Raw genomic sequence first — 13955 nt, forward strand, 5'->3', positions numbered from 1 at the left:
ATGGGAGGAGAAAGGAGGAGATGAATCAAAAATAGTGATGGGACTGAGCAACTGATTGATGGATTGTGTGAGGGTACAGAGGGGAGATTCAAGTATTGATCTAACTTCTCAAGCTTGGGTGACTAGACAATAATAATATAAGAATTGGTTACATCTTCACTACATATTTCCTGAGCCAGGCACCATGTTAAATTCTGGGCTTTCAGTAGTGCACAGGAAAGATAGTCCATGCCTTCTAAACCTTAGTGAGGAAGGTAGGAAAGTCTGGTATTTGAAAGATTTTTCAAGGGAAAGTGTTGATTGTACTTGATTTTCAAGTAATAGTACAAATTCAACTGGAGGTCACCAGAAAGTAGTTTCAGGTACACAAAATTTGGACTGGAGATAAAGATGTTATCTGGGACTCAGTCAAATTGAGTCTACTTGTCATACAAGTAGATGCAGTCTCTGACAGAGAGAGATAAAATGGAAGAGAATATAATGCTGGACCTTGTCAACATTTAGGATTGAGGAACAGGAAGGCAGGGAGACATGGAAAGCTTAACAGATAGAAGGAAAATAAGAACTGTATATAGTGCTGATGAAATTGGGAAAGAGTTTTAGATAGTCACAAGTCTCAACGCTGCTGAGAAAGTCAAAGAATGCTGACTGAGTAATATCTATTACATTTGGTCATTAGAGGCTCGTTGGTAGATTTAGATAAAAGCAGCTGCTGAGTTGGAGCGACAAAGCTGAATTATAAGAACTAAATAAACATTGTAGAAATGGAGAAAAATTGAGTATTAATTGAGGGGGGCAGGTGGGAAGAATGCTGGGGGAATAAATAAATAATATTGAAGGTTCAAGAGTTGGTGGTGACCTGAGTGTATTTGTAGATAAATGGTGTGGAACTAGTGGGAGAAGGAAAGATTAAAGAAGCAAGGATAGGAGTTATTCACTGGAGCATAACAAGATAAAAGTGTCCAGTTTGAAGGATGAGACCTAAGCCATTCCTCAAAGAATAAGAAAGCTGTTAAGACCAAGTCTAGTGGCAGTGTGGATCTTTTCATTTGCTGTCAATTTCAGGTTTTTTGTGTAGCATCTCAGTCTGGCCCTGTGCTGCCCGGTGCCCTAGTCACCAGGCCCATGTGAGCAGTTGAAGTATGCCTGGTCTGAATTGAGATATGCTGTAAGAGTAAAACACCCAGTACAAAAGGAAAAGAATGTAAAATCTTACAATTTTTTTACCTAGATTACATGTTGAAATGAAAGCATTTGGATGTATTAAGTGAAATTATTATCAAAACGAATTTCATCTGTTTCTTTACCTTTTTAATGTAGCCATTAGAAAATTTTAAAGTTACATAGTGGCCTGCGTTATGTTGGACAGTGCTGATCTAGACAATTTCAGCCTTCAGTACTGGGGAGTTTTCCTTCATTATTATTTTGATAATAACCTTCTGTGTTTCTCTGTTCTTTTCCTAGAACTCCTATTGAATCTCCTGGGTTGATCCTCTACATCTTTTTTCTTCCTTGTTTTACATCTTCATATCTATTTGTACTACTTTCTGCCAAATTTTCGTGTCTTTTTAAAAAAAATTATATATTATTTATTTATTTATTTATTTATGGCTGTGTTGGGTCTTCATTGCTGAGCGTGGGCTTTTCTCTAGTTGCGGCGAGTGGGGGCCACTCTTCATTGTGGTGCGCGGGCTTCTCTTTGCAGTTGCTTCTCTTGTTGGCGGAGCACAGGCTCTAGGCACGTGGGCTTCAATTAGTTGCGGCTCACGGGCTCAGTAATTGTGGCGCATGGGCTTAGTTGCTCCGTGGCATGTGGGATCTTCCCGGACCAGGGCTCGGACCCGTGTCCCCTGCATTGGCAGGAGGATTCTTAAACCACTGTGCCACCAAGGAAGTCCCTTTCTTGTCTTTATATTGCAACCTGATTTTTATTTTCAATTTACAAGGGCTATTTATTTTGGTTGTTCCCTTTCCATAACATTCTGATCTTATAGATATCATGTTTTCTGTCCTCTCTATGTTGATTACAGTGAAGTGGGGGTTTATTATTATTCTTTGTTTGTTTGCAGTTTGTTATTGCATTATTTCTGCTTCCTCTGGGTTCTGTTTTTCTGTTTATTTTTGGTCGTCTAGTGGTTTCCTTTTAGTCTCTCAAATATCTGATTATTTTTGACTGTCTGGTCATGTTTAAGAGTGAATAACTTTAAAGCTAATTAGTTTGAAGTCTAGAAGGGGTTTGTTGACTATGCTGGTAAAATGGGGTGTTGGTCATTTTGTTAAAAGATTTTCAAGTGTCAGCATGTATAGATCTCTTTTCTGGGTCTCCCAACTTCTCTGGAAAATTGGCCAAACACCTGTCAGGAGTAGAAGGTTGGGGTGAGGATTTAGGGTTCATGTGTGTGTGTGAATGTTGCATTCTGGAAGTGGAAACGGAAGTGGAGTGGGTGGAGACGGTCTCACTCTTCGGTTTGTAGACCGGTCAAAAGTGTTCCTGGTGCCTGCTTGGTGGGGAGATGCTTCCATTTCTGTCATTTCCCACTCATGTTCCTGTGAGTTTACATCTTTCAGAAGTTTCTTTGCTGTCATTTTACTAAGGACTTAGAGAAAAGAGGCAGGGAGAACATGCATGGCAATTAGTTATGTTAAACTAGAAGACCTGATATTATTTAAGAAAACAAGGTGGACTAACTATTTTCCCCTAACATTTTGATCTTGATACTTTTTTGTTCATGTTTACATAAAATGTGCTTACATGAAGTGTGATTCAGGATAGCTTTTCTAATTCCAGAACTCCTTCTGTTTGTTGTTTTTGAGTAGTATTAAAAAATAGAGCCTCTTCTTTTCTCAGTTCCTGTCTGTTCCTTGACTTCACTTTTATCTGGACCTCCTGTTTACCTTTCCCTTTCCTTCTGTTTCGATGCTACTCAATTTCAGTTCCACTCCCACCAGTTTCTCCTTATTGTGGTCTTCTCTTCTGGAAGTGATCCTTGGCCTAGTTTGAAAATTTCACAGGTGCTTCACTGCTCCATCCCCTTTAAAGTTGACCATGGACCTTTGTATTCCTCTGCTATTGGGTTGGGCAAAACTGTGCTTTCAAAGAATACTTCCTGGCTGTGTTCAGTTTTTTGCATGCTCAGGATGGAGAGTGAGATGTTCCTTTGCTTCCCTCTGCTTTCTTCCGCACAAATGCTGATACCATACAGGTCTTGTGACTGTTACTGCTTTGTCTTCACCTGCATGTATTTTGGGTTCCATGGGGATATCATGTCACCTGGTTTAATTGTAAATGTCCATGGATTTTTGGTTTTGCTCTCTAGTTGCTTTTAGTGGTGGGTTTTGTTTTGTTTTATGTGTGCATTCAGAGAAATTTTTAAACTTTGCTGCCATCTTAGAATCTTCCTTCCTTAACTTCTTTGTGAAAAAAATCAAATAAAAAATCAATTCTGTGGCTTTCAATCCTGTATTATGTTTGATTCATTTTTACTGTAAATTGGCTCTTGATAAGTACCTAAGTGTTATTTTTCCTCACTTATTTTCGAATTGAATAGCATGCATCTTGGGGACATATAATCAATACCATTTGAATAGATTACCTTCTCCGTGCAGAAATACCTATACCAAAATTAATTCAGCTAGTATTTATTAAAATTCTGTGAGTAGAAATTCTGTTACGTGCCAGGGATACAGTCATGAACTATTTACACATGTTGGCCATCTTTTTTATTTGTGAATTCATTCAGTAGTAAAAAATGATGAAGAAAATGAAACGATTTGGGTTCACCTTTTATAGATGTAACAAATGTACATACAAAGCGCCATGGTAAGCTCTGAAGATTCAGTGGTTTACAAGACACAGTCCTTATATTTAAGACCTCAAGGTTTTATAGGGGGAGACAGCTGAGTAGACATGCAATCAGCATGTTGTATTGTAAGTGCCACCATAAGGGTAAGTGCAGGAACAACTAGTTTTTTTTTTTTTTTTTTTTTTTTTTTTGCGGTATGCGGGCCTCTCACTGCTGTGGCCTCTCCCACTGCGGAGCACAGGCTCCGGACGCGCAGGCCCAGCGGCCATGGCTCACGGGCCCAGTTGCTCCGCGGCATGTGGGATCTTCCCGGACCAGGGCACGAACCCGTGACCCCTGCATCGGCAGGCGGATTCTCAACCACTGCGCCACCAGGGAAGCCCTACAACTAGTTTTTTACAAGAAGTAAAAGTGAGGAAAGATTGCGTTCATATTTTGGAGAATACGTCTCCCCAGAAACCCCTTATGGTTGTATTTTTTTCAGTGCATCAAATCATACAGTACTACAAAATAATTTTTAAAACTTGTTTAATTTACTCCATTTCCTACAAGGTAATCATGTATTTTATTCTTCCATTTGGCCCACTGGAGAGCAGTTTTGCATTTTGTTTTTCTTGGTAAAATTCCAGACTAACTGTTGTAGAAATAAGTGAATCCACCAAAAATTCAGATTAAGAAATTGAAAAGGAGCTAAGGAGAAAATAGAGCATAAGAATCTTTTTTATTTCATATAATGAGTTTATTTACTTCACTTACTTGTAAAAAAAAAAAGAAACCTGTCTGGATTTTATCTGCGTGTTTGTGTGTGTTGACAAGTTAACTAAATTTATATAATATCTAAGATGCAACTAGGCCAATGGTAATATTTTTCTCTTTAGATCCCATACAGTGGTCCACAGACCAAGTCCTGCATTGGGTGGTTTGGGTAATGAAGGAATTCAGCATGACCGATATAGACCTCACTACGCTGAATATTTCCGGAAGAGAACTCTGTAGTCTCAACCAAGAAGATTTTTTTCAGCGGGTTCCTCGGGGAGAAATTCTCTGGAGTCATCTGGAACTTCTTCGAAAATGTATAAAATTGAAATTATTGTCTATTTGCATTGTAGCTTAAGTTTAGTTTTATTTCTTTATAACTTTGTTTTCATCTAAATTGTTCATTGATAACAGCAATAATAATTAACATTTATTAATTGTGTAAGGCTGTGCTGAGAGCTTTATATGTATTATCTCATTTGATCTCATACTAATGCCACAGATCATTACTTTCCTTATCTCTTCAGATACGAATCTGAGGCTTAGAGAGCCCCTACAAGGTTATAGAGCCTAGGGTGAGGCAGAGCCAGGATCCAAACCCAGGCAGACTAACCCTAGAATCCAAGTTCTGAAGGAAGAGTCTATGCCCTGCATTTAGCTCTGTTCATATATTCTAGTTGTTGACTTCTGTTTCATCAGTCAGTTCTGTCCTTTATGCTCATCTTCTAGAAATTTAAGATTATTTGTTCACAGATGGCTTCCCTCTCATTCCCTTCATTATTGGGATTAAATCTTTTAAAATGTCTTTTAATTGAATGGGATCTTAAGGAGAAAGGGGAAGTGTAAGTATGCAACCCACCATCCTGAATTGGAAGCCACTGGTTATAGTGTTACTGTGTTGCTTGACAGACATTGTTATTATGATTATGGCTGTCCAACGAAAAGAGCTCAAATAGATGTAAATTACTTTGCTTGAATTTTAATCCATCTTATATTTCAGTGACTGTGAAAATATCTTAGCAGTAACCCATTCCCTGACACTTAAATAAATCAGGAATGCTAGCGAAACCCATATAGTTTTCAGAATGTGTGAATAGGACACGCTGACTTTGTTTTATAATGGTTATGGATGAAAATGTAACTGGTAGCATTTCATCCTACTGTGTACCCAGTAAGGGGACAGATCTGGTAGAGGGATTTTTCACAGTCATTTAATGTTTAGGGTTTTCATCTGCTGTTGAATAAGAAATGAGCTCTGTAGAGAAGCTTTCCTTCATTGTTTTTATTGGTAGTATCTCTCTTGTGTTGGTTCTCTTAACTATTAGGAGGAAAAAAATATTTAAAAGACTTATTACGTTCATCATGTTTACAGGGTTTATTTCCAGTTTAAGTTCCTATTAGATAAATAAGTTGAATGTTCTGGTTGAAAGTTTATCCTTGGCTTCACAGGTTTTCTTCTCTGCAGAGCTTTTCAGCTGAGTAAGGTAAATTCTGAATTGTTTCAGGTTTTTAACATGTAAGTTATGTTTACAGAAACATTTTCTTGTAGGGACTCTCGAGAATAGAACAAGGACAGTGTTTAGACTACAGTTTAGTTTTTCTCAAATTCATGGTTTTCACTCTGTCTCCCGGGTCAGCACTTTTTGGTTGTTTCTCTCTGGTTCTCCCAGTGCTTCTCAAATGTTAAAGCTCATTCGGAGACTCTTCCTAGCACAGGGGGCAGAGAAGTCTTGTGCATCTTTCCATCTCCTTGCAGTCAGTAGTAGAATGGGTCTTCTTCAGAAGAGCTCTGCTCTAGAATTGTTTTGTTTTCAAAAGTAACAAAGCCCCAGAGCCTAGATGAGTATCTTAGGGAATTTCTTGCTTATCTGGCCGTGGTTCTTTGCCTGGTGAGGAAATCCCATCTGGTTTGGGAATCTAATTCTCAGAATCTGGGAATGGATAGGGTGATGTGTAAGGCTATTTCTGGCAGACTTTCCATAATTCACAAGCCTTGCCTCTCAGAACAGGCTCCTCTGGGCACAGTCTAGTTCTCTGGCCCCTCCTGTAGAGTGAAGTCTACAGCATATTTCTGAAAGGCATTTATTAACCCAGCATTTATTGTCTTCTCCTCAATGATCTATCAAGGAGACACAGTACTGAACAGATAGAGCTCCATCTTTACATATTTGTGTTAGTTTCCCCCCCCCCCGAGCCACCAGCTTCCTGCAGCTTCCCTTCTGGTGAAACTTCATCGAAGTCCTGCAATACGTGGGGAAGATAATTAGGAAATGTTCCAGTAGTACCAGCTCTGTGATGTCCTTCTTCATGTGAATATGTCTTCTGTCACCAAAGGCACAAAGCTCTGTTTGCTGAGAGTCTTATTTAGAAAAAAGAATTGCCTTATACCTTTAGTGTCCAAAGCTTCTTCATAAAATGGCTCCATAGGGTCAGAGCTTTGCGCCTTAGGGCTCTGCTTCCTTCATGCGTGACCAGGATTTGAGGGCTGTAGAGGAACATGATAATAAGAGTGCCTGTATGGTCTTGGACCAGCCTTTCCAAAGCCCCTCTCTTTCTGTGTTCTGCCTTGTTATCTTGAGAGTTCCCCAGGAAACAAACCAAACTGCACTCTGAAAATCAGGGCTGAGAAGTTGATCTTACAGATCAGTAATGCCTGTGTTGTGTGGTGGTGACTCCCTTTTGCCTCTTTTTGGTCTAGGGCACTGTGTTCATTTACAGTCACGAATGGAACAATTTCATTCCAATAGCACTTTGCCTTTTCAAGTTACTTTTATAAAATTTGAGGGAAAATATACCATAAACATAAAGCATGCATTTTTCTTCAAGAGGGACAGTGGTCTTGGGGAGAATGCTCAGAACTAGGAATGTGGATAAAAGAATAGTGTCTTCAATTTACTGAAAAGTTAACTATGTTTCAGGCATTGTGCTTCATAAAAATATTTTCCTTTAATCGTTAAAACCACCTCATAAAGTGGTAGGTGGGGGTATCTCATTTCAGTATGAAGAAATCAGTGGTGAAGTTGGTTGAATAATTTACCATAGTCACACAGCCAGTAAAGTGAGTGACTAAGATCAGAGCCCAGATCTGAGGCTACTAGTTCCATGTGATTGTTTAAACTCCCAAACTCAGGGCCCCCAGAGAAAGCTCCCATCTGACAAGTAGGATTCAGATCTCTTTTTAGTTTCCCAGTCCTCTCCAGCTCTGTGTCTTTAGTTGGATCCTGGCGTGGCATCCTAAGTAGAACTGCGTTGGGAGCCCAGGCCCTAGGACTCACTCAGTACACAGACGACTGCTGGTAGGTGCAATTTCAGTTCAAGAGAGAAGCATCCAGTCTCTGATGGGCACTAAATAGGCTGAAGGAATATAGACTGGGAAGTGTAACTCTTGCCTGAGAGGTAAAGAATAGCATTTAAGTAGAGAATAGCAACAGATGAGTGATGAATGGTTCTCCAAAGGGTTACTAGGACCTTTTACACTGTAACTCATGTCGAGAGCTGTATTTGTAGATATGTTAAATTATTTAGTTCAGTTGTGACACTGAGGACAGCTACAGTTCCACTGAAAATGTAGCTGTCTTTAAGAAGAAGCATTCTAAAGTTAAAGCCGTTTTATTAAAAAATGGATGTTATTTAAGTAAATGATGACACTCTCTCAGATCATCTTGAAGAGAAAGAGCCTTTTTGATGAAGAAAGTGTATCTAAATAATTTCATTGTGATGTGTATTCTCATCTTTGATCTGATTTTGAAGATTTCCTATTTTACATAAAACATAGATAAATAGATTTAGAATAGCTATTTACATTTAGAAAACCCTGGTTCTCTGAATAACTTTTCTGAACATGAAAAGAATTTGGAACTTTCCTTCTGCTACTTCTCTTAAAAATATTTTTTCCCTGTAAAATAACTATCAAGGATCTTCTTAGGTTATTATGCCAATAAGTTTCAGTTGTTTGATGTTTTGCTTTTTTGTTTGCTTGGTTTTTGTTTTAGTTGTGGAGTTTTGCTTTTTTTTTTTTTTTTAAGTTGAATTTTACTGGATTGGAGTATGCATTTCTGGTTTAAGTGAAAACAAAAAATTTTTATGTGTGTTCTTCAGATGTATTGGCAAGCCAAGAACAACAGATGAACGAGATAGTTACAATTGATCAACGTGAGTATTCATGTGCCCGTAATATGCGGCCCATTTATCAATAAGAAATGTTTTCTTTATTTAGTACTGCAAGGTAGTAAAAAGAAAAACTAATTTTTAAATTTCATATGAAATATTTTAGATATACAAAGAAATAATAAAGTATAATCAACATCTGCGTATACCATAAGAGATAAAACTTTATATATCAGGTTTACCTGTTGTAGATCCCATTTTAAATGACTATCCTGAACTTGATGTTTATTATTCAATGCATACTTTATCTTTTAACCAACTTACGTAACCATAAACACTTCGGGGCATTGTATACGTGTCTAAACTTTTGGGGAAAAATGGTGATGTACTGTGCGTATCCTTTTGTAACTTGCTTTTTTTGTTTAACATTTATGAGACCCATGTTGATACATGTAGCTCAATTTTATTGTCACTGCTATGTATTATTTTTAAAACTTTGTGAACATCATTGAATGAATATTGTAAGAATGCTTATGAGATTCTCTGGTTGTAATATCATGGGGTTTCTACCCTTTTAACCTTACTAGGTAAGACCAAAGTTTTTCTCAAAGGGGGTATGTTTGTACTCTTATCAGCAGTGGAATGAGAATTCTCATTTGTCCACATTCTCCAAAATTTGATAAACCATTTTTTATGAACAAATATTTTAAAAAATAGATTTTTAAAATAACTTTAATGTATCACTAGATTTATCACATCAATAAGTTTTTCCAAAATGAGACCAACTTCTATTCGCTATGTTAAGATTCACAAACTGTAATACCGATGTTATACCTTATCCTCTGAACTTGGGCTGAGGTAATTAGAGGGGCATTAGTTAAACTAATTGCGTTTTATTTCTTTCAGTAATTATTTTCACTGTTTGTATTGGAAGGAGAAAAAAAATTTTTTTCCTTGTCTTGCTTTGCAGCTGTGCAAATTATTCCAGCATCAGTGCAGTCTGCTACACCAACAGCCATTAAAGCTATAAATAGTAGTGCAAAGGCAGCTAAAGTACAAAGAGCTCCAAGGATTTCAGGAGAAGATAGAAGTTCACCTGGGAACAGAACAGGTATTTTTACATTATCATCTGGTATTTATAAAATTTGTCAAATTATGTATATTTCATTTTATTTCACAGTATGAAAATGTGAATATGGACTGTTTCTCTGGTGATACTTAGGCAGCATTTGTAAAAAAAAAAAAAAAAAATTGTGTTTTTAGTATGGCTGAGGTATGCACCAGAAGACCTGTGTGTTGTCTTTTGCCCTCTGTTAATCCATAGCATTGTGGTCAATATTTGTCATTCTTGTCAATTTTTAGGAAACAATGGCCAAATCCAACTGTGGCAGTTTTTGCTAGAACTTCTTACTGACAAGGATGCTCGAGACTGCATTTCTTGGGTTGGCGATGAAGGAGAATTTAAGCTAAATCAGCCTGAACTGGTTGCACAAAAATGGGGACAACGTAAAAATAAACCTACAATGAACTATGAGAAACTTAGTCGTGCATTAAGGTAAGAATTTATTACTTTTCTTTAAGTATCAAACTTTTCTTAAAAATAGCTTCTTATTCTAGTGTAATGATGTTAAAACTTGTTTATAAAATGTTTTCTTTATATAAATAAAAAAGCTAAAGTTTTTCACATTTATGTTAAAAATTACTTCTTAAAAAGATTTTTAGTAATAAATTGAGGTACATAGAGTTTTTTAAAAGATGATTCTAAGATTATTTGTTTTTATCTGATTTAAAAGCATGTACTGGGCTTCCCTGGTGGCGCAGTGGTTGAGAATACACCTGCCAATGCAGGGGACACGGGTTCGTGCCCCGGTCTGGGAAGATCCCACATGCCGCGGAGCGGCTGGGCCCGTGGCCCATGAGCCATGGCCGCTGAGCCTGTGCGTCCGGAGCCTGTGCTCCGCAACGGGAGAGGCCACAACAGAGAGGCCCGCGTACCACAAAAAAATAAATAAATAAAAAATAAAAGCATGTACTGTGTTTAAAACCAACATATCTAATCTTAGAGGTTTCTGTTACATAACAGAGATGCTATCATTTGGTATAGGTGAACTGAATGCGTGTAAATTCTAGCAAATACATAGATATTGTCAGTTTTTATAATTAGATGCAAAATGTCAACCCATTTTTTTTGTTTTGTTTTTTGTTTTGTTTTTCCTTCCCCCACAATATGCCTAAATCTGAATGTCCAAACTTTACATCAGTTGAGTTGGAATAGAATAATTATTTATAATTTCTCATAAGTGGTATGAAAGTTTTTGACATAATTACTGTTACAAATTATGCTTACTACAGCAATAGAAATTCAGTATGTGCACTTAAGTATCTGAGAAGTAGGATATATAGGAATTATGTCTATATTTTTGGAAGAGTGAATTTGGTAAAGCAGTTCTGCAGTTTACCTCTGTATTCCTAAATAACATGCTTTTACTGCTACTTCATGTTTCACTAGAGCATTGTGAATTTCACACAGAGATTACAATTTACCTCTCATCATTAACACACACACCCTTCCCATCCCTTCATCCAAGTGTAATTATATAATTATGTGGAAGTGTTGGTTAGATCAGTATTCATTGTTACAGGATCATGGCATGTAAGTACTATTACATAGTTTATCATGATTATTTTTCTTTTCCAAAATGACCATTTGTTTTCCTTAGCATACGTAAGTTACTACAGTGCTTTATTTTCAATGTACTTATCACTTATTCAGTCTCAAACACTTTGCCAACTATCTAAAGATCCTTTCTGTATAATCAGTTTTGACAGTTGATGTGATTGTGTACATACAAGTCCCCTCAAAACTACAGATGAATTATTAGAATTAATAATTAAGATGTCACTTCTCCCCAGATTGGTCTTTCAATGCAGTAACCGCCTGAATCAATGTTTTCATAGAACTTGACAAGATAATTGTAAAATTTATATAGGAATATAAGGTAGTATCACGATAACCAGGACACCTGAAGAAGATTAATTAAAGTGGGAAGACTTGCTCTACAGGATATTGAGACTCACTGTAAAGCTACAACAACAGTCAGACAGCGTGCTCTTTGCTTGGGATAGACAAATAGAGCAAGGATTCGAGTAGATAGCCTGAATAGAACCAAGAATATAGGAACACTTGATTTAAAGATGGCAGTGGGGAAAAGACCTACTTTTCAGTCAGTAGTGCTGGGACAGTTGACTATCCATATTGACCCCTTCCTCATAGCATACTAAAAATCAATTCTATGTCGCTTGTAGCTCTAAATGTGAAAGTAAAATAGGGAGGCATCTAGAAATACCTACTTGACTTCAGTAGATGAGGAAAGACATTAACAGAGCCAAAAGCACTAACATAATGGAAAAGATCAATAAATTGGACTACATTTAAATTTAAAACTTCCGGTCATCAGAAACCATCATTAGGAGGGTGAAAGTCAAGCCACACATATCTGATGTAAGACTCTTACCTGGAATATCTAAAGAACTCTTACAAATCCATAGGAAAACTAGGTAAAATGGGCAAGAAACTTAAGCAGACACAGTAGACTAGAGATTGTCCAAATGGCCAGTGAACATATGCAGTGGTGCACAGCCTCATGAGTAATCAGTATTTTATTTATTTATTTATATTTATTTATTTATTTATTGGCTGCGTTGGGTCTGTTGCTGCGTGCGGGCTTTCTCTAGTTGTGGCGAGCAGGGGCTACTCTTCGTTGTGGTGCATGGGCTTCTCATTGCGGTGGCTTCTCTTGTTGCGGAGCACAGGCTCTAGGCGCGCGGGCTTCAGTAAGTTGTGGAACGCAGGCTTAGTTGCTCTGTGGCGTGTGGCATCTTCCCGGACCAGGGCTTGAACCTGTGCCCACTGCATTGGCAGGCGGATTCTTAACTACTGCGCCACCAGGGAAGCCCAGGGAAATGTATTTTAAAACTACAATAAAATGGTACAGTGCACATCGCAGAGTGGCTAAAATTAAAATAATTGCTTGTACCAAGTGTTGGTGAGGATACGGAGCAGTGGGAATGCTTCTACACTTTTGGTAGGAATGTAAACTGTGACCGATAACCCAGCAGTTTGTCTTCTAAGGATGTACCAGACAAAAATGTACATATATGTTCACATGCATGCTTATAGCAGCATTGTTTATAACATCCCCAAACCAGAAACCACCCAAATATCTATCAACAGTAGAGTGAATAAATTAACTATAATATACAGGGAATACTGTGTATCCATTAAAAATGCACTGATATGGGTGAATGTCACAAACATAATGTTCAGTGAAAAAAATCCAGATGCTAAAGAGTATATACTGGATTTATATAGTAGAGTTTAAAAAAAAAACAGCAAAACTAAATTATAGCATTTATGGATGCATGTTTGGGTGATAAGACTATAAAAAGAAGCAACGGAATTATTATAATGAAACAAAGATTGTGTAACCTTTTAGAGCAAGGGAGGGGTGATGATGGGGAGGCACCGCAGAGGAGCTCTAGGGTGCTGACAGTGTTCTGTGTCCTGACCTGAGTCATAGTTAACAGGTGACTGTTCACTTTGTAATAAATCACTGAGCTGTTCGCCTTTGTGTCCTTTCTGTTTGTGTAATATATTTCCCAATTTAAAAGTTTTTTAAAAATACAAGTTTAAAAAAAGGGGTGGGGAGAAAAGAAATCATATCCATGAAAATACAGGCATCGAGGCTTCCCTGGTGGCACAGTGGTTAAGAATCCGCCTGCCAATGCATGGGACACGGGTTTGAACCCTGGTCTGGGAAGATCCCACATGCCACGGAGCAGTTAAGTCTGTGTTCCACAACTACTGAGCCTGCGTCCTGGAGTCCGCGAGTCACAACTACTGAGCCCATGTACCACAACTACTGAAGCCCATGCACGTAGACCCCATGCTCCGCAACAAGAGAAGCCTTAATGAGAGGCCTGCGCACCGCAGTGAAGAGTAGCTCCGCTCGCTGCAACTAAAAAGAAAGCCTGTGCGCAGCAACGAAGACTCAACGCAGCCATAAATGAATGAATGAATGAATGAATGAAAGAAAATACAGGCATTGTGTACCTTTCTACTTTCTTCATTTTAGGGAGGAAACAAATGCAGTGAGTGCTGTTATATGTGGTCGTATGACGTATCGACTAGATTGGAGGAAGTATTAAGTAAAATTTAGTTAATTTAAATGAGAACATATGTGTATGATGTTTTATAACCTCTTACCAAGAAACATACGATTATACCAA

The 13955-nt window shown here is 37.8% G+C and overlaps 2 protein-coding genes across 14 annotated transcripts in view; both read left to right on the top strand.

The window, feature by feature from the left end:
* JAM2 (junctional adhesion molecule 2) overlaps positions 1-13955 on the top strand; it is a 283683-nt gene that overhangs the window by 100472 nt on the left and 169256 nt on the right. The gene's annotated exons all lie outside the window — the stretch shown is intronic.
* Positions 1-13955, top strand: part of GABPA (GA binding protein transcription factor subunit alpha) — a 37683-nt gene that overhangs the window by 17748 nt on the left and 5980 nt on the right. For all 12 annotated transcript variants that reach the window (XM_059065313.2, XM_067034962.1, XM_067034965.1 and 9 more), the window contains 4 exons: positions 4682-4876; positions 8658-8711; positions 9637-9777; positions 10029-10221. In XM_059065313.2, the coding sequence (XP_058921296.1) occupies positions 4682-4876; positions 8658-8711; positions 9637-9777; positions 10029-10221 (583 nt within the window). The remainder of the gene's footprint in view (positions 1-4681; positions 4877-8657; positions 8712-9636; positions 9778-10028; positions 10222-13955) is intronic.

This window comes from Kogia breviceps, chromosome 5 (assembly GCF_026419965.1).
Source record: "Kogia breviceps isolate mKogBre1 chromosome 5, mKogBre1 haplotype 1, whole genome shotgun sequence".
Taxonomy (NCBI): Eukaryota; Metazoa; Chordata; class Mammalia; order Artiodactyla; family Physeteridae; genus Kogia; species Kogia breviceps.